Below are 21,441 nucleotides of genomic sequence, written 5' to 3'. Positions count from 1 at the left end.
AGAGAGTTTTGAACCCACAACCGTCCGGCTAGTGTTTGAACAGTCTTTTGACCAGCAGTGGCTGAGTTCTATTAGCCCTCACCAAATTCAAGTCATTTATCCTAGCAACTGAAACTAGGGTGCGCGTCAGTTCTTTTGATGTAGGCTTTGCACTCGTTAGAGTAGAACGGATACTTTCAACCCCCCTTCATCCACCTACCCAAGGTTCCTCTGAAACTATTGATCAGCTGGACTATCATCTTGGAGCTTCTACACAATAAGCCGAATATATTAGTTAGCTTTACTTTTCAGTCCATATTCGGCAATAACACGGAACACTGGACAATCTGCCGTTGGTCGACGTTACTCCGAGGTCAAACTAAACTAAGTAGCAGGGTGAATACACGGGGATATATTTGTTAATGGACCTGTTTGATTGTTTTGGCTGTTCAGCCTAAGATGACTGTGGTCAAACATCATAAGTATTTCAGGATGCGGTCATTCCGGGTGAACGACAATAAATTATTTCTCCATTTGTTCAGGTCATGAAGCAAGCTTAACGCATGGCAGCATCTTATAGAAAGTGGGTAGCAAGGGCATATGCCTTAATACAAACCTGAACAGTCCATAAGACGGATTTACGCTCACGTGTTAAGAACATAATCCAGGATATGTAACAGGGGATCGCAAACTAGCGGAAGAACTAAACGAATTCTCGTGTCTACGTTCGCCACTAGGTAGATGAGAACCTAAGGCAATGTTGGGTACCATGAAACGGTGATTACGCAATGATAAATTAGGATAGCGAAGAACTGGGTGGAGGTGTGCGGGATCATAGACAAACAGACTAGCAAAGATATAATTGCAAAACGAAAAGTTGAAACATCCTTACCTTAATCGACATAATAAATGCACCTCACCGTTTGTTAGGTTGGTTATTTCCCCCTGAAATTCAGTAGCGAACACCCGTTAGGGTGAATTTTTTTCGGTTTTCCAAGAGTGATGCAAGGGAAGATGCAGTATTATTCGCTTGGTCTGGGACCTTGTACCAGTCAGTGCAGTCCCCTCAGATAATCACGCTATAATGGGTTCAAATTACCAGGTTGAACACTCAGTGTTTCCTTCGAAAGCGGGTTTTGTGAGAATATGCGCATAACTGAATCGAAATAAAATCATTCCGAAAATGCTACAAAGTTTAGTGAAAGCGATTTAACCAGGCCAAATGTGAGGTCGAGTTGAGAGTACGAATTTGTGGTATTTTTATTGATATCAGTATCATCCCTAATACAAGAGCTCGTAAGGTTTTTTATATTTCTGGATAGCTTGGTAGAACGATTCCTCATCAAAGTAATTGCACGTCCTCTGTGGACCGTGGCTCCATTTCTGTACAAAAATGTTGAATGGTTGCGTGCTTTTAGAACTCTTGAGGTCATATGCATAAGCATCTGAATGGTCCGTATCTGTGTACGGGAGAGCCCGCCAAGCAAACGGACTTTGAGCGAAATAGTGGTCTCGCAAATGTGCAATTCGGACAACTACATTCCTGAGGAGAATCCTAGCGCTCTGTTTCGTATGTGCCGTGATCAGTCAGCAATCATTCCTCAACTTCACTCGCTGCAAAAGGACGCGGTATATCTGACCATAAATAGCATCACCTTTTTAATCCGGATATTTCGTCATTTATGGTCCTAGAAACCTCCGCGATTTTCGTGGCTCGCTGTTCAAAAGGACTGACCATGGAATTGTTTACTACACTTTTGGTTCAAGCGAATCTCATAGCAATACGTACAGTGCATAAATGAATTCTTATATGCAGAAAAACTTAACCATTCTCTAGACTGATGTGCTATTGATCAGCTGGCTCGAAAGAACCATACTTTCGTTATATCGAGAAAACAATTTGTCATTGTGAGCCACTGGCAAAAGGCGAGCTGAAAACGTGTTCCTGGATCATCACTGGTTCGGTTCCTGAGCACCGTGCACGTTGTACGCACTAAGCAGCGGTTATAAGATCAGATCATTAGAGTGCTCCTATTAGTGTTTCATAATCACGCAGTATGCATTATGATCTTTCTGGAGCTCTCAGTATAGCAGATTGGACCTTGTCACAAATTCTTTGAATCGTTGCCTTAAAGGTATCTGTGCTGATTTAGTTTATGGCCGAGAACCGAGAAAATAAGGGTAGTCTTAATAGCCATTCGCATGCCTGAATGACAATCAGACAGACACGGCATATCGTCAGTTTTTGGAGACTGGATACAATAATACCTCTGTTTGGAGAAAATGCATTTTCCTTGTCTATCACCTAGAGCCATTTGATGATGGTTCATTCCGTACAGAATAGTTGTTTCTCGCTTCTGAAAGGAAAAAGGCCTTCGCTGCGGAGTTGTTTATTAGAAAATGCCAACTGAACATTTACAGACTACTGGATAGGGAAGTAAAACTCTCATTTACATCTTGTTTACAAAACTGAACATCCATCTTCTCCTTGAACGCGTCTTCCTGGACTTTCCGGGATATTCATTGGCTGTTGCTCAAATCCAAGCAAATGCTACAAATCGACTCCACAAATTCCCTAATAGATCTCACTTCTCGAGAGACGCAAAGCGGAGTTACGAGAAATCACTACTCGCATGTCTCCTCCATCAGAAGTATTACCGATACACCGTTAGACCACTGAATTAGACAACAATGACTGTCCACCACTCACCCCTTCATCAGGTTACATCGGCCAGGGGAACTTTTATGACCCACTGCAAATCACGGCCAAAGCATGCCTCTCCTAAACAACGTAAATTACGAGTGTCAACAAGGCATCCAACCTTTGAATTCTCTGATATGAAAACCCTGCGTCTTTAAAGAGGAAAAACGTATTGTACACTGTTCTGATATGACTTTGCCTTTATTTTCCAGTGAATGGAACTGGACGTAAAAAAAACGCTCATGTGAAATAAAACTAGGCAGTAGGGAGCAGATAGCTGGCGACCATAAAAACAGAAGACGATTGTATGATGTCTTGCTTGAATACTATCTTGAGTTTTAAGCAATAAACCTAAGAACGTCAACATTGGAGTCTTCAGATACCTTAGATTGGCCAAGCGCGAGTATTTCGGTTTTTAAGTGTCTCGGAAATGGATAAGGTCAAGAGGAGGATGCTATCCACGCTCCATAATCCTTTGGTCCCTACTCACGCGCCAGTTTACAGTTAGGAAGTGAAATTTGTCTATTCTGACTGGAGTAGCCGGATTTTGTCTTCTGTTTGCAAAAGGGTTAGAATTCGCCATGTGAAAATTATCTATACACCAATCTTCCGAAGGGTTTCACTGTGAGTCTCCGCTCCTACGTGACCCTCGGAAACCAAAATGAGTCGCCTGACCCCAAGTCAAACAGCCATGTAAATTTTGCAGACAAGCCAAGTGAAGTCAAAGGCGTATTTATGGCGTACGAAAATGCAGCGGAGCTGAAAATTATACAGGAACCCGAAAGAAGGCAGGAAGGCGCCGAATGAATACATCGTATACGTTGACCTTAGCCTAAAAATGCTCAATATTAACAGGTATTCAAATGGGGTGGACAGATTGGCGCAAACAAAATTTGCAGTACGATTGCAGATGGTTATGACTGCACGTTCTAACTTGATGCCTTAGAAGACAAAGGATCAGCAGTTGCTGGATATCATGGAAAAGGTATGATGCTTCACTGTAACCAGTGGCCGCATTCTACGGCGTGTGGAAACATGATTCAGGGCCGCACAATAAGACTTCGGTCGTTCTGAGTTAGTCCGAGGAACACCGAGGTAAACATTTAGACCTTGATATAAGGCTCCGAAAATAGTGACACAGTGGTCCACCCCAGACAACATTACCGTTGTAAACATCCGCTACCTGTTCACATGGCAACTATGATTATGTGGGTAATCCTTGTCTCAGCTGTTAGTCACTCGAATATTATTCACGTCCTTTCGGCTGCACACTGTGATGAAACATGACGATGAGTTCAAGTTTGCTTTCTGATTTTACCTGTAATGTTAGTAAATAGTGAGTAATCAACACTCAAGTGATGTTTGTTCGTTTTCCGCCCAACTATATGAGGCATCAACTAAGGCCTGGCCTAGCCTTGTTGAGTGTACTTCCACTTGTTATGATTTACGCTAGAGGACGACTTATAATCTATTATTATTATTATCAACGTCTGCGGACTTGATATGAATACTGGTATATGGAGCTGTTGGCTGATTCAGACAAACTGGCCACGATCAATGATCAAACGGTTTCAACAGAATGAACATCAGCTCTCAGCTAAGGCCTGGTGATTACCAACAACTGGGCCAGAAATTTTTACCAGATTTCGGAATCTCATAGCACCCGGTCATACAGTACTTTTCGTCCTTATTGAACCCATCAAGAAGGATAACTCGTTGAAGTGCTTGGTATGACCAGGTATTTCAGAATCCAAAGCTATCTCCTACATAAACATCTGGTGAAATTCTGGGATCACTGAATTGCCATTGTCGCAGATGGAAGTATCTCGCTCTAGTCAAATTGTCTTGGCATGTCAACAGCTTGGTAGACTGCGAATGAAATCAAATTCATCTTTTCAACCGTGGAAACCTGACCGCGGTGCTCGGCTATGTGTCAAGATTGAATGGGACTATACAGCTCTATCATCATTCCGTAGAGAGCTGTGACGCAACTGGAAGGCTGAAAATCTTCCGGCTTACCCAGGTCTTACAGGAAACAGTTCGAAACACCGGACAATCAGTTTAAGGCATTCCAGCTTTTCTTGCACAGTAGCTACGCCTGCTGTCAAACTCTAAACAATCCACTGAAGTGTTTTGCTAAGAGACGCTTTTGTCCCCGAATCCTGCTGATACGTTTCTTTCCCTGTAATCCTCAAACTTGCTAAAGACCCTCGGATAATCCCTCACTAGCGTACCAAGATAAACCTCATATCGGCGCTTTCCCTGTATCCTCAAACTTGCTAAAGACCCTCGGATAATCCCTCACTAGCGTACCAAGATAAACCTCATATCGGCGGACCTAAAGTAGTACAAATATGACTGAATGATACAGTTTCTCCTGTTTTGAGATCCAGAGCAGAGGGTGGTTTGTCGTGGAAATCCCTGACACGCATGTCCAGGCCCGGTTTGGATACACGGGACCGGTTGCAATGCGACTGCTTACTTCACCGCATTCCATCCAAATGATCCGAGGTTTGTTTTTCGCATTCTGAGCTGAAACTTGGAGATGATCGTAGAAATTTTGGAAACAAACTGCAACCACGGGCCAGTGAGGTTGAATTCGTGATGATTACTGTTACTATTTTGTCAACATAGCGATACCCCGTCCCTGCAGTGGCTGACCAAAATCTCGAACAAGTTTACAAACAGCTGTGCTAATAAAGCTGGCTAATAAAGCGACCGAAATCACGTTGGCTGCCTGGCCACGATCTAGTGGAGCTATAAATTTATGGAAGAGTAAATTCACTGCGTTTATTCATGATACCAAATTCTGTCTGATAATCACTAGCTTTGTTTTGGACATTTGGGATGCGCACGTGCGCTGGACAGTAGGAACTTTTTCAACATTCCATTTGTCTATCAGGCTTTCCATGTTTGCACTAACGGTAGCAATCATGGATGGACTTGCGTTTAGTTGTTGTGCATGCCTATGTGACCCCACACCCTTTAGGAAGTCGCCCATTCAACGGAGGCGGGAAAATCGCCTTAACCTTTGCTGCGGCTGCCTAAAGCCATTTCCAAGTTTACTTAAGCTCAAAGAAACATTTGCCGAGCTATTTCGGTCCGGTTAATAATCGTGTGGGGGTTGTCAAATTAGCGGTTAAGTGGGACCGGGTATTTTATACGCAAATAGATCTTTTAAGGGTAGGTCACTCACTCTGCAGAGAGTCAAGCCAAATGACTCATAATTTTCTGAAGCTGTCATGGGGGCTAAATGAGATGGCACAATGCAGTCACTCCCAGCTCTCATTAAGGGCTGAGAAAAGTTGAAGATTAGCGTAGATGTGCGGAAAGTGGGCTTTTCAGTTTTTTTTGTTTCAGAAAGGCTTTGCCAACAGTTGGTAGCTTTTAACCGGCCAACGTTTAGCTGTTGATACAAAAACTTAATCAGATCAAATGAACAAGTCACTACGTTGGTCAGGTTTAAGACAGATTGAGAAACAGCCAGCCTGGTACACTATATCATTGTTGAATACCAGTTAAAAGGTCTAGTGTGGTTGCCTAAATCTCACGATTGATGGGTTGGGAGATCTTCCAGTTGTTTTGATCGGGCTTGGTTCTTTTATCTTCCGGTTCAAGGTGTTTCAATTGATTATTCACCGCGGGTGCCACTGCCAGATTTCGTTGTTCTGTGTGGGTCTGTAAGTGCTACGACAATTTGGTTGGGGGGAGGGAGGGAAGGGAAGGGTGGGTGAGAGTAAGTGCACTTCACATCTAAGCTACTTCTGTTGATGACACCTATTTCTGATAACCATACCCTTTCGCGTATTAGCTCGACTGGTCTGAAACCATTCTCCAGTTGCCAGTCCTTCTTTTCTATTTACACTGGCAATTTCCTCTACCTCAGACATCAGTCTCCGCGGTGTAGACCATAGTCCTCCTGTCCCGTGTCCAATGCATGTTCCGCCATTGCTGAGTCTTCTAGTAATGCTGGATATTCATCTGGGTTTCTCGAAAGTCTGTTTATTTTCTTCCGTACTCTTTAATTTTGGTATGAAGTTCCCTGACCATTTGTCCCATATAAACCTTAGTACAGTCGTTGCATTTAATTTGGAGACACAGACCCTGGTTCTGTTCTGGAGGTCCTTCAGTTGCACCAGCGCAGAACGCAGAGTGTTCCCCTTCTGGAAAGCTACTCTAATATGCTTAGAATCCTTCTGATAATTTCGGCTGTCTCTGGTTTATATGGAATAACAACAGTCCCAATCCATTCCCTGTTGGGTTTCGCCACCGGTACCAACGCCTTTCGTAAATGATGCCTAATCAAACTAACTGGGTATCCACCAACCCAAAGTTTGCTCTTTACTACGAGCTAGGCCGCTGTGCGCCGAGTATTTACTCAGTTAAACATTGATGAGGCAAACTAGTGAACGCTGACTTCGGATAGGCAGACAAAAAATTCCAGATTGCCCTAGTGTCAGCTAGATTCTGAGTTAGTTTCCCCCCGACCTTACCTGTTATGCAGACTAAGAAGGACAATGTACTCGAGCTTCATTTCCTCTCCATACTAAATTTTCAGCTTTTGACACTATGATGACGTGTGAAAAACTGGCACGCCCAGGACATCTAATTCTGACGTCAGAAAAACCTACACCTACATTCGGGTGCAGACTAATCGGTAGTTCGGTGACATGGTTTGAAACATTGACGGCGAAGTCTGCTTCTTCTCCACCATGAAGTTGGCAATACCCCCTAGAAATGCTGTTGGAAAGGCGTTGGCGCCTTAAAGTCAGACACTACAGACTTCGAACTAAGCTACGCAAATGATATGCATCAATTATTCGAATTGGAATTTCCATCGGTGCGGAAATGCATCCTGACGGCCGTTCGTGAGTAGAAGTTATACGGGATGTCTGTCGCATTCTACCGCAGAGTACATGGGTTAAATAGTCGTGAAAAGTAATCAGAACGAGTGTCTCGTGTAATTGTGGCTTAAAGTAATTCGACAATATATCCCCTACTTCTAAAAAGGATAGGGCACCGAGGGACTGCTTGCAAAGTATGGTTCGCTTTACAAATCTTGTGTTTTTTCTTAGTATCTATTACTCGATATCATTTGCATGTCACGTACGAAATGAGTATTTTTGAGGTACGCACATAGTAAGTATATTCATGTATTCCAAACTGTCCAATTTCTCTCCCTAAAACGAACACGGCGACAAATGAAAGCCGGAAAGCAAAACTAAAAAACACTGAACCATTATTATTTTTTACTGAAAACAACCGTTGCATGCTTAACAACCATCTTAGTACACCGATTGATGGATACTGTCAGTACAACTTCCCTTGTTTGCTCAACAACATCCCCAGCAACAAACAAGTGTATATATAGGGTCCGGAAGGTAGTGCGAAGTTAATGGACTGTTTTGTTATTCGTAAACGCAACGCTAATTTCTCACTTTTGGGTGACGAAAATAATCTATTCTTTGAAGTACGAAATTAAGTGGCTTGTGAATGCCACGAAAGTAGTATATGCATAAATTACTAAATCCGAGGCGCAAAAGGACTATACTGCTCTACTGGGGTGATAATTTTCGCTTGGAATTGCAATTATGTTAACTGTATACTTCATTCTTCCAGTTATGTGCTTGCAGGTTGGTCTACTGTTAAAGTGGACACCTCTAATGATATTTTCCGGAATTTTCTGGATCGACCAGCCTACGAAACGGTTATTGATTGTTCGTTTGAAATATTTTCGCGACAAACAGGTTTACTGCATCATCTTCGTCATTGCAAAGCCATCGAAAATATCAGGTGCACCTGCACTGGCGGACTGCTGGTTGACGAGTGAGGATGATCGAGTCAAATTTATTCATCACTATTGTTGCAGAACAGCAGGCGATATGAGGCGTTGAGAGAGACTCAAGAAAGCTATTTTAAACATGGTGAATTTTGTGTACTTTCGTAAAGGCACATTCTTTGGAGGAAGTGAGAATTCCACTATTTGTATACCACCTTATGAAAGAGGAGATAGCTGTTCAGGACAAAACAAATTTATGGTGATTTGAGGGGGAATAGGTGACACATCATTTGTAGCGCATAAGTCAGTTGAAGTGGTGTTCACCTAAGCACACTATTACTTATCTGACGCTCATAGACAATTGACATGTCATTCAGCTATTCAGGTTGACACGTGATTAATGGCAGAGGATAACCATTATGTTGGCACGAAACCTCGACGATATTCATGGGCATAGTCGCAGTGGATGTCAACTTCATAAATTAAATATCGCTTATAATTCATGAACTATTAAGTGCAAGGTGCCCCTTAGGTACAAGCGGAAAGTCACAACTTCACAGAGGGTGAAGTGATCGATGAATATATTGGTTGATTGTTTTCTCCTTTTGACTGAAAACATCCGTCGGGTCAATCGAGTGCAAGTTAGGCAGAAAACAAAACCAGCGAGTGAGATCAGGTTGGATCAGTAATAAGTGTCGCTTCGATTATAGGTGAATAAATTTCAGGACAGATGGGTACGTTAGTTAAGCTACGCCACTGGAATTTGAGGCTAGATGCTATTCTGTTGGTTACTTCCTGTATTCACCAGTCACGAAGCAGGTGTCTCTTGACTTATTTGACCCACACCTGTCGGCCGTGCCCTCTTCACCGTGTCACTTTTGAGCATTTACCTAATTACGCTGCCTGAAACATAGGTTGCTGCTCTGTGAATAACTTTCCTCAGCTCAATATTTGAACTATCCCTCTTAACTTATTCATGTACTGCGATTGCTGTGTTTCTATATTTACCCGGGTGTTTGGTATTTTCAGCCTTTTCTCAGGTCCATTAATTACAGGACAGTGTTATGGACACATAAATCCATATGAATCTTGCTCCAGTCTTCGCAAATGTGTTTGTGTACACACTCTATCGTTGTATGTTTCTACTGCGCCAGTGCATAAAGCAACTAATTTATGGACCTTTACTGTTACCTGATCCACATTCATCGTCCTTGGGATCAACTAAGTCTTCTTCTAGTGGCGTGAACTGACAGCTGTACGGGCTTACCCCTTCTTGTCCAGGCTATGTATGAAAGTACTCGACTAAGCAAATACCTAATCAAACAAACTGGACATCTGGTTCCTTCTTCGACCTCAGTTAGGCTACCCGTTCAGCATCTTGAACATACGGAGACACTGCTTGGTTTGGCAAAGTGATCTCACGGAATACCAAATAATGATCTATCAGGAAATGAAATCAGGACGATAGTGGTGAATGAGATAATGAGCACAAAGGATGGAAAATGGGGTGTAACATGAACAAAATGGTGACAGGATGGCGGACACAAAAGCAAATTACTCATTTACGTAAGCCTGAGAAACCCAGTATCCTTAGACGCATCTCCATGCTTTTCTGGGCAAAGTTTTATTGTTCGATGTCAATGAAATAACATATTTAAACAGACTGAAAATTTTAAACTCAATTGTTGGTTACCTGCAAGGACGGTGCTTTGACACGCAAAATGCTATTCCTCACAATTTTGTACCATGCAGAATCATACCAGTGTAACGGTGATGCTACTGATGGGGAGGCATGCGAGTAGGTCTTGAAAATTCGATTTGCGTCTCTTGAAAAGGGGAGATCTGTTGCGGAATTTGTGAATTCGCTTTGTAGCATTTGCTTGGCTTTGAGCAGTGAATGATTGGAGTCCATGAATATCGAGGAAAGTTTAAGAAGACGCGTTCAGGAGAAGATGGATGTCCAGTTGTTTGAATAAGATGCAAATGAGAGCTTTGCTTCCCTGTCCAATAGTCTGTAACCGGTCAGTTGGCATTTTCTAGTAAATAACTCCGCAGCGAAGGCCTTCTCCCTTCCACAGTATTTGTTGGATTCTAGTAATTGGTCTAGGAAAGCTGATGTACCCGACGTGAGCCTAATCTTTAATCGACGTTTGTGGAGGGTGAGAAGATCTAGTACCATTAGAAACTAATGATCCTATCCTGGTCAGTTACGAAGAAGTTAATGTCTAGCTGACGTCGACAAATTTTCTGTTGACGTCCAGATAGAGCCAGTGTATTTAGACTGAAGTCATCTATCTAACGCGAATAGTGCGTAAGTTGGCTGGATAGGCTCCGTTTCTGAGCGAAAAATGCTGAAGCGGAAACAAACTGACCGAACCGTTGTCAGGGCTTGTGCACTGTGAGTGTCTGTGTTTGTAGGTTGCATGATTTAGACAAGTATATTTTTAGAGTGAAGTTTAAGTTGATTTGCATAAAATACGTTAGCATCAAAAAATGACACGGATGCCCTCTGATTCTTATGGAAAACCCACGACTTTGGTGATCAAATCGATCGAGTTTTTATTATGCGGCATCTATCCATAGGCGAGAAATTTTCAACATATCTGCTAAGAATCCGGGCAGCTCATAGTGCGAATAACATATCGTTCTTGTCAAAACATTTACGTTGTACTTTTTCAGCAGCCAGTATGGCTCTGGTTTGCTTTCGCTATGCAAGTTAACCTGCATGAACTTAGTTTTTCCTGTTAAGAAAATAATTCTACTCTTAAACTTCATCTATCGTGTCTCTCCGCCGTTGATTAGACTTGTAATACTACATGTACACGTTAAAGTTCTGGAGGTTTCGGTTGTGCTAATGAGAATTCAGGGCTGCTAAATTTACTTATTTTAGAACGGTGACCAGGTGCACATGAAGCCCCTCTTACATTGTGGAAGAGAATGTCTTCCACAATGAAGCGTCTGCTGATTTCTCATGGCCTTTAAACACATCGCAAACACGAGTACACACTCTGCTTTCTTTAAACGTTAATCGAGCATATGACTTACTCAGGTAACCTGAAAGTGTTTTTGTCGGTGAGAAATGTCACCGTTCAGCAACTGGGCCGACGGTTTCCCAAAATTGTCCCAAAGTGAAACCTTTTTATCTTCTGACCTATTTGCAATGTCCGTTTGGGATTTCTTCACCATCTTATCGACGGTATCTGGTACACGAACCCTATGAGGAATCCATCCCCAGGGAAACCGAGTACATTATTATTCTTTTGAACTGAATTGTATTGACGTATAAAACAAAATCAGACCGGACCGTATTGCCTCAGCTGATGAAATTCCTTCATAATTCCAAACAATTCTAACTATGATCTTTAAAGCAACGGCAACTGGAGACTTATCCATTGTCCTCTTATAAGCCCGTCTGCGACTTGGAAGGGTGACTGCTCATTTTTAACCGTGTTTCGCAGTGGAAATCCTTAACGTGTGACCCTTTGTTGAAGAAATTTCCGAAAACCATAGATCATTTAATTTTCTGTGAAAAGGTTAATGAACCACGTAATACCTCAACAGGCTTACAAAGCCATGTGCTCACATGGTGGGTCCCATGAATTTTTTCAGTGATTTCAACAAACACGCACGAGTATCGTGTCAATCATAGTTATACTTGCGTCTGAGAACCTTCTCATAAAGCATTGCGCAGGCGCTTCAAATATACAGTGACGAAGATTTTGGACGAATTCATCCCTAATGAGTCTTAAATGACCGCTTACACACGTGTATAACTTTCTGTTTTATACCGGGTGGGACCGGCTGATTTCTACATTTGAGTCTTTCCACAACTGTCTATAAGCTTGCCTTCTTCAATGTTCAAGGTTTTACTACTGCCTTCTAAATTACACAACCGAAAGTTACTGATATGGTCTACCTTTCTCGATGCAAATGCAATGCAAATGCACAAGGACTCAGAAAAAACTATTAAGACATTATGTGCATGGGAAGCCTATCTGTCACTACAGAAGCCTACCTTAAGGGCAGCATGCTTGATGAAAAATAATCGGCATATTTCCAGAAAAGAGCGCCCATCAGATATTAGAGACAGAAATCCCCCGTAAAATACTAGTACATACCAGATGCGTTATTTTTAATGGCATATTCCTTTTGATTTAGCAACCGCGTACTTTGTCTCCGAGGCTTTGTACTCACTTATCGTAGATGAATCTATCCTGCTAAATGTGTTTAATTCAGCGACGTGCCTTTCGTTTTGAAATTTCCTCGACCTTTTCAAGGTTGTCCACGGCAACCGAAGAGCCGGATTATAACATCTTATTTCACTGCGCCGCCCTTGACCAAATTTTTACCACATCTTGCTGGATCTTCTTCATTCAATATGAACTTGACCCGGAACTCTCAACTTATAAGGCACCTTATGTTACTTCTTCCACACTATTTTGACCCCATCAGATACATGCGGAACTTTCATTCACGACAAAAGTGAAGAATTGTTGTCATCAACACCCATTCGTCAGTCACGTACTATCAACCATACACACCAAGCAAAATTCTTCGCGTTCCACCACAAACTCATCTATGTTTGTCGGCAGTTTGGATTTTCCCATCGGCTAACAGGCAAACTGAACGTACACTGAATTCTTTATTAGTAGAGGCTGATAAGTGTCAATTCCACAATAGGGCAAGTTGAATTCATGCTGGGACCCAGGATATTTTTCGGAGATGGAACGGGGAATCGGGGTTTTAGAAAAAAATATTACTTGATGGAGAACTGTTGGCTTTACACCAGATGGCTTTAATAGACTTTGATAAGGGAGGACAAAATTTACGCTCAACTTATCCTGCCGAATCGACTCGTGGACAATATAAACTCCATTTGTAAACAAGTCAATCAGTTACGAAGGCTAAAATTTAGTGTCTTATTATTACAAGTATTAGTCAGCTTGACCCCGATTCTCGGGTTAACCTCCCTAAGAAACCCATATGTTTTAAATTTCACTCCCGGAAATGACAGTGTATGTTCCAGGGTGTTAATATTACTCGCTGATATTCACGCATTTCGGGACTACTCAGTCACGGATTTGAAATTAACCGGCATTTGTCAAGCGTGCACAGCCTGTGCGACCATGCTGACTATAGAGAATGCCTTGCCACCTCTTGCGAAAATCAATAGAAATCAATAGAAATCAATAGAAATCAATAGAAATTGCGGTGTATGATCTTGTTTGAAATCCAGTATGTCATACTTTTAAAGTCATGCCAAACATGGCCTTACGGGCCATTGTTCTATTAACGCAACAAGAGCTTCCGACCATATCACTAGGTGGTGGTCAATTGAATGACGTGACGTTTTTTCCAAAGCGTCTAACAATGTGGTACCAAATTCAAATTCAGGCACTATGGCTATAGTGTTCGTGACTCCCTACTAAGATGGATAAGTATGAATATGTGATTACGATCAATCAATTCAATCAATTTATTAGCCATAAATCATGTGTCAAAATACGTTGGTTTCAGCTGCTACAGTTTCAGCCACCGGAAAACGGGAGTGTGGGGCATGCAGCCAAGCCTTGGAGGCGGTGACATATTCAGTTTGCTCGGAAATTGGATAGCTACGCACTGTAGGTGATGGCTTTGATGCACGAACAGCACTGACTGCGCGATTGCGCCATTATTGCTAGTGTCACTGGTCATTAGTGAGTTGAGTCCCGGGGTCCCCATCCAGGGAGGCAGCAGTTGCCGTCCCGACTAAGTTTACTGTACAGTGTTTTCGATACGATAATATATGAATAGCATTCTGTGCTCACCGGTGCTTTATGTTTGCCATATACTGTTGCCTATTTTTATCACTGACCTCCAAGCAATTCTTCTGTTTCTTTGTTTGCTAATTTTTTCAAAATGTGATGTGCAGAGTTCGCGCCCACCGCACCGACACTTCTGCCAGTTTTACTTCTGTTTGATCGATCCGAAGTCCTTACTGTGTTGATCTCATACACTACCAGCCTTGCGGTCTACTCAAAGCATTCTATAAACCTTTATCCCATCCCGCACTGGTGCGAGCGTTTGGTATTAGTATGTTTCTCTCAGTCAAGCTGCAATAATATGGCAACATCTAGTTTTTTATTCCAGTCCACTCTCTTCAATTGGCCTGTGACAAATGTACAGAGACTGCTGTCAGAAATCCGCAGCCCATACACACCACATGCTTACGCATCGCTTTATGGAGGCTAATTCTAAAGTGAATATGTGTGATGACTTGGAAAGCCCACTTAAACCTGAATGTCCGGTAGAACCTATGTACCTATATGAAGGTCTAAGGAGGAATATTTTTCCTATGTTTGAAAGAAACACCATCATCGAATTATTTAGTTCAATTCTTTAGCCACAACTTATGTCCATTTTATAGATATGGGAAATCCGGCTCCGGAGGAACCTCATACTGAGCTATAGAAACGCCTACGGTCTGAAATATCCACTTACAACATTCGGCTGCAGAGCTTAAGACCGCATTTCAAAAATGAAGTTCTGCACGTAGGCACAATACAATACTCTCACCCCCTCACGTCTATGTAGACTCATATCCAATAAATTGAGTATCATTTAACAAACTCCGGGAACAAATCAAGAAGTACTGCGAATTACTTAGATTTATTGACAGTCTAGACATAACGTTAACAACAGTGAGAAGATAATTTTTCTCATGGTAAAATGAAAACAGTGGTGCACCCTGTCCGAAGTTAGCCTGGTTTAGTGGTGCTGTCTCACTCACATTATGACTGTAATGTAGCTTGAAATCTACGTTATTGGCTTTCAATTTAACTACGTACAAATGACGACTGCATCTCGACGATGAGTCCAAAGAGATGAACAGCGACTCCAAGGGCATCCGCCGGAGCCATTAAAGCATCGTGCAACCGATGATGATGTAGACCCCCAAACAGTGATTGCAACAATCCGGTCGTCAAAGGGATCCATTGTGGGGGACAACTCCGATTTCTTGAACTGACGGTAGCCAGCAGCGATTCAAACGGGACAAAGTTGTTCGCAAGCGTGGAGGCAAATAGCAAGACGCGCAAGAATTGTTCTCTGCTACCAACAACCAACATATTGTTGTGCAGTGCGTGGCATATTCCATAGTACAGAGCCAAAAATGTGAAGCATACCCATGAAATGTGCTTGTCTTTAGCACTGGACAGACACACCATTAGATAGAAACAGTTGGCCAGAAAAATGCAACCGAAGACAGTGAGAAAGTAAGGTGCAGTTGATTTCACATCTAATTCAACCATCACTTGTGTCAAGGCAACCAAAGCGCTGGTCAGGTAAAATACCACAGTGTTTGCTGCGACAGACTTTGTTCTCCAAATGACAACCGATTCAAACATCCCCAGAGAAGTGTGCAGTGAGGCAGTGGCTAAATAGGCTCGCTGCACTGGGGTAAGAGGCTTAAACATTTTTATAAGCTGAGAAAACATGTTTTGCAGGCTGACCAGCATTGGTAAGTCAACAGACAGTTATTGCCGTTTTAGATGGTCAAACGCTGCACATCTCCTTCACAAGGTAAACTTGGTTAGCATGACCAGACTTGAGGAAATTTCAAAACGTCAATCGATTTAGGTTAGTCAGGTGTTCGCTACAGAGGCTGGTACGCAAGGTCAAGATGATAACCAGTATTGTTTTTCAAGCTTTGTCCAAGGTCACTCACATTGGATGGAGCGGGATAGTATGACCAGTGCCATTAATGTGCAAAGTAAGGGTTCATACAATGTGGCTAACTCGACAAACTAGATAAATTTTTATACACTCATCTGCATACCAATTTCGTTTTGATGGGATATTCACCCAGCTGAATCTCACGTTTATGATGTTTTTCTTCGGGAACTACGCCAATCTGATAAACAAAAGAATGATGCACATTTTGAACGACACTTCAAAATCTAGCAACGAGCAAAGTGCAAAATGCCAGACCCAAGCAATTTAGATAAAACTAACAAACTGTCTGAAGCGCCTGAAAAATGAAGGTTTAATTTCTGAAGTCTTATTCCAACGCCTGAAACCTGCCGGTACCACAATCCCGCAACTTTATGGTCTACCTAAGGTTCATGAGAAAGGTGTTCCATTGAGGCCGATTTTGGATGTGCCGTTACTCATATCACGCAGCTGCCCAACGGTTGGTCGAGATTTTAGAACCATTACGCCGACAATTAAGCCATCATTAGTCTCATCGGTGAACGAAACTGCGGCAGCTACAACCACTGTACGACGAGTACGCGGTTATTACAGCTAACAATGATGCTGATGATGATGTATAGTCTCCGTGACACTTTTGGGTTTGTGGAGCTGATAAAAGATGTTGAAATTGGTTCCAGATTTATGTGCTATTTTGACGTAACTTCCCTGTTTACCAACGCCCCCCCTCTTGTAAACTGTGGATTTTATCGGCCATTACATTGGCTCATCAGATTTGACACTCCCGATCCCCACTAGCTCCTTCAAGGAACTTATTCTTCGCTGTACGTTCAACGTACAATTCCAATTTGATTCCTCATTTGTTCAGTGATATTTTTATGGGCAACTGGAGCTTGGTCGAATGAATGGGGAGATCAGACCTATGCACTTTGAGCGAAGGTACGTAAATGATATTTTTCAGTCAGGTTTGTGTATGCCATGGTTGTACGAGGGCTGGGATATAGCCAAGGCGCCCACACCTTGACGGGAGGACGATTAGGGTCCTCAACCAAAGCCTTTGGTTCAAAAGCCCAACTGCAAGGCTCTCCTGACCAACTTCAACCGAGCATACCTCTCCATTCAGTTCACTTTTGAATTTGAAAATGACAATGTTAAGTTGATTAAACTTTCCACGGGTTCAATCAGAGGTTTATCTACAGAAAGCCCACGTGGACGGGACAGTACACAAACTCTCTGAGTCTGGTGCCACTGAGACGGAAACGAACGCTGATCCACACTTTAACGAGCGGAGCAAGGCGTACTTGCGCCGCTGATACACTGGAATCTGACTGAAGCACGTTCTTAACATGCTCCGAGCCAACGGTTACTCGGGAAACTTATAGCTAAGAATGTGTTCGATAGTCCTATCCAACCGTCTATTACGACCGTTGGAAAGAAGCCAATGTATTCGAGTTTACCATGTAGAGGCGATGTGTTGGCGGATATAGTCAATCGTCGCTTGTTTCAATCCCTACAACGCATGTTACCGGCTGAAACTCTGCGGTTTCGGTTTACAACTAATCCTTTCCTCAAAGAAAAAATGCTGTTCCTCACCCACACTATGGTTGTCTATTCTTTCTCAGCGGTGCGCGATACGACAACTTTCGAAGGGAATACGGAATACCATTAGACTCAACAGTTCAGCCAGAAGCCCAATTGTGTTCCACCTAATTGACACCGGGCATGTGTTCATTCCGAATGAGCCATTTCATGTCATTTATCATGTACTCAATAGAGTGCCAGTATCTATCCAACGGGGTGGCTTGACTGCAGCCGAGACAGTCGCTATACGTCTGCGGAACCCGGTAGTGTGCTCTCAAAAACGTTCCGTGCGAACACCGAGTCTGCCTTGGTCATGTGACACGAATCGATCGGCCAAGTCACTCAATGGCCCTCTAGACTGTCTCACAGCATCCAACTGGATGCGGTAAGGGGGCATAGACAACCAGTCGTTCGTGTCTCCACGTTTTGCATTTCACTAACCAATTTTGGCTGTGTATTTCATTCTTCGTTCCTATTTTAACCATTAGATATGTACTGACCGGATGACGAGGTTCCAAAAACGTTAATGTTTGTCACTGTGTTCTTGTTCAAACCATCATTTAAGCAATGATGCAGTTCAGTTGTGTTGATCTCTAGAGCTTCAGCACATACCCACTTCACGTGTGACTGCAATCCTGACCGGAGTTGATTTGGTAGCTTAACTCGAGTGCGTGGAGTGCAATGGCTGAGTCGCGTCCAGATCTTTTGAACTCGATTGTGTTTATTGGAGGAAAGCGCGCATGTCATTTGTTCTTCGTGATTCGCACATTGAGTTGCCTTGCAGTCTGGCCTATGTATTTGGCTGGATATTCTTCACAGGGAATTCGGTAGACTCAGTTTGCGCGGTCCTTACGAGGTGTCGTTGTGAGGTGTTATCGATTCGGGACAATGATTTGATATCATAATCCCGAAGATTCTTTCGAATGGCGTCTGGGTATTCCCACGGTGACCCTGGGTTTTCGTCTCTCCGTCTCACCGTTCCGAGTTGCATCCTCTCCATTTGTTGGGCAATGAGCCTTATGGGGTATTCATTTTGCTGTAATACCCGACTGAGTCGCTTCGGTTGGTCTGCTCGTATGGACTCATCCGAGCATAGTTTCTTGACACGATTCACCAGCGATCGACAACTGCGCGTTCGACGTTGTGGATGCGAAGACACATAATGCACATAATACAAGTACCTATCTGAATGTGTGGATTTTCTGTGGATTCCCATTGGGCATTACTGATTAATGTTAGCAGATAGCTTGCAGTCAAGACAACCAACAGTCCTCTTCTTGCTCTCAATTCATTGTTAGTTCAAGAACTTTAGGCAAGCTTGTCATGTTGGATGGGCGACGTCAGGTAAGACCTTAGTTTAGACATAGTGCACGAAAAGTCCACACAAAATCACGCGTACACGCACACAGAGCTAACACATCCGCACATGTCGGTCGCGTCTGACCACCAACTGATCTCACACACTTGTCGCCATGGTGACGTGGATCAACTTGCCTTTATTCAGTTCACCTATCTTCTCCCGCATCAGCTTGCTTTGGATTGGTAATTGGCTTTTGAGAATATTGAAGAGCTATTCTGATTTCTGTGCTGAAAGGTTCGAGATTGCGGCCTGTTATGGCCCGGGTTACTTCGCTGAGTGTTAGCGGCTAGTAGCCGGATGTCAAACAGGGATTTTAACAATGAAGCACCAAAGTCAACACAACAAACGGAGGCACATTCTAAGCAAAGTACACACAGTCGCACGTACACGCACGCAGAGCTAACACACGCTGGTCGTGTTTGACTGACAACTGATCTCAGGAACACACTAACCGGAAGACATGCTAGTGTATCCAAATGGCGCTGCACATGACTCATATACAGTTGATTGTAGAAACCCTTGAAAACGTTTGCCTACGAAAAGTGAAACGTCGGATCATAACACATTTTTCCAGTACGCTACCTTGCTCTTAATTTTTCAGTACTATCCGAGTCGATTTTGGCGCGGAGACCTTAAATGTTTCATATTCGTTGGGATTCGTGAGCATCGCGCATCTCAAGAAAAGCGAACCCTTTCTAACCTGCAGTCGTTCGCAGCTGAGCCTCAGTGTGAATAATTCGTACTAAGACAGGACAGAAAGAATAAATAACAGCCAATGAGTGAAACTTCCATTTGGGAAGTCGCAACTGGAGGAACCAGTCAACACAAGTGACCACGTGTTGTGGATCTCGCGATTGAAGAATGAATGTTCAAACTATACTGGATTGGAGGTCGCGGGTTCGAGAACCCCTGGAGTTTCGTGAAAGGCGGACTCCCACTGATCCTTAGTGAGGCTGGAAAAGCTTTATAGGGCTTCTCGGCTTTTCAGCGAACAGTGGCCTCACTTACAGAGGAACTCCACCCGAAGAAAACTTGTATTGAAGGATTAATCAGGCATCATACCATGAGGTTTGTAAAAAAACACCACAAAAATCCATTTCATGTTTATCAGTGAGCTGCACCGGTGCACGATCTGGGGCTTATTTGGTCCACGACAGTACTTTCAGGAAACGGCGATTGATATTGTTACCCTAAGGTTGATAAACGTCAACGGATCTACGTTAGATGACATCTCTTCCAATGAGCTAGAAAATCTTTTCACCTTTACGGGACAGGAACGCCCTAAGGTTCGTGACATGGGTATCCGAAGCCTACCAGTTTTTTGCCAGATTATAATTCATCCAAAACCAGGGAATTCACAGTACCCCTAGGTGTTCTTTAAAAAAACAGACCGCTTTTGAATTTGCGGTGTCACACGCAAGCCACGGGACCACTCAGTTGCACAGATACTTGACCAGAAACAGAAATGCGCACATCTTAGTGACCAGCAGGAGTAGGCTTGTTTTTTGAGCATCTTGACAGTCCACAGCTAAAAAGGAATTAGTTGGCGGGACATATACTAATGCTGAGAACTAGTGCTCACTCTTTGATGAGGAGGGCCGAAAGTGTCAAGGTTCCTTGACTCGTTTTCTGTTGTGTGGGAGGGCGGTGATTGGCATTTTTTCGCATTGATCTTCTGAGAAATTACGCGGGAGGGGGAGAAACTTGCTCACATGGTAGGAGATAACAATTTGCCGGGCTACTTTATAACTGTTCAAATGCTCTGTTTTCATTGTTAACAGATGCTTTTGGAGCCGTTCTTATGAGACCAGGTATTCTGTTGAACAACCGTTACGATAAACTGCTAACTATCAGCCTGATGAACAGCACCCTTATTGTACACCGTACTATTTTCAAGCCGTTATATTTAATTAATACTTTAATGATTACAATGCATGGTGCTTTGCTTTATTCCGTATCAAGAGACAATGGAACTAGTTCAAGTAATGTTCAACAAAAGCATACTGATATTTTCGGTCTATTTTATGCGCATTCAGTATAAGAATGACAATCGGTCATTTTAAGCACTGGAGGCCGACACGGCTGAAGTGGCTTTAAGCCCACACTGGGAAATTCTTGAGCTACTGACTGTCCTTTTTACTTGTACCTTACAAAAACTACCTGATAAGTTTTTTCCCATGTCATGCATTTGCCTTCTGTATAATTTTTTTATCCGGAACAATTCAAATTATATTCATGTGTACTGTGTAAGCTAGCTAGTTAGACTCATATGAAAGACACCTGTTCGTCTAAAGATACGACGACTACCTGAGTTATCTAAGTATTGGTGCAACCCACTTTTGACCAATTTAC

General features: G+C 42.8%; 2 protein-coding genes across 2 annotated transcripts in view; one reads left to right on the top strand and one right to left on the bottom strand.

The window, feature by feature from the left end:
* The window catches only part of T265_05692 (hypothetical protein), a gene marked incomplete at both ends in the record, with an annotated part of 70,208 nt that overhangs the window by 33,968 nt on the left and 14,799 nt on the right, over nt 1-21,441 (top strand). The gene's annotated exons all lie outside the window — the stretch shown is intronic.
* Nucleotides 15,275-15,973, bottom strand: T265_13834 (hypothetical protein; the record flags this gene model as incomplete). The annotated part of the gene is made up of 1 exon (XM_009170775.1): nt 15,275-15,973. The coding sequence occupies one exon, from the start codon at nt 15,953-15,955 to the stop codon at nt 15,275-15,277; it is 681 nt and encodes a 226-aa protein (XP_009169039.1).

The sequence above is a fragment of the Opisthorchis viverrini genome, assembly GCF_000715545.1.
Source record: "Opisthorchis viverrini unplaced genomic scaffold opera_v5_108, whole genome shotgun sequence".
Classification (NCBI taxonomy): Eukaryota; Metazoa; Platyhelminthes; class Trematoda; order Opisthorchiida; family Opisthorchiidae; genus Opisthorchis; species Opisthorchis viverrini.
The sequence above is the reverse complement of the archived record's forward strand: the minus strand, read 5'-3'. Positions and strand labels throughout refer to the sequence as shown.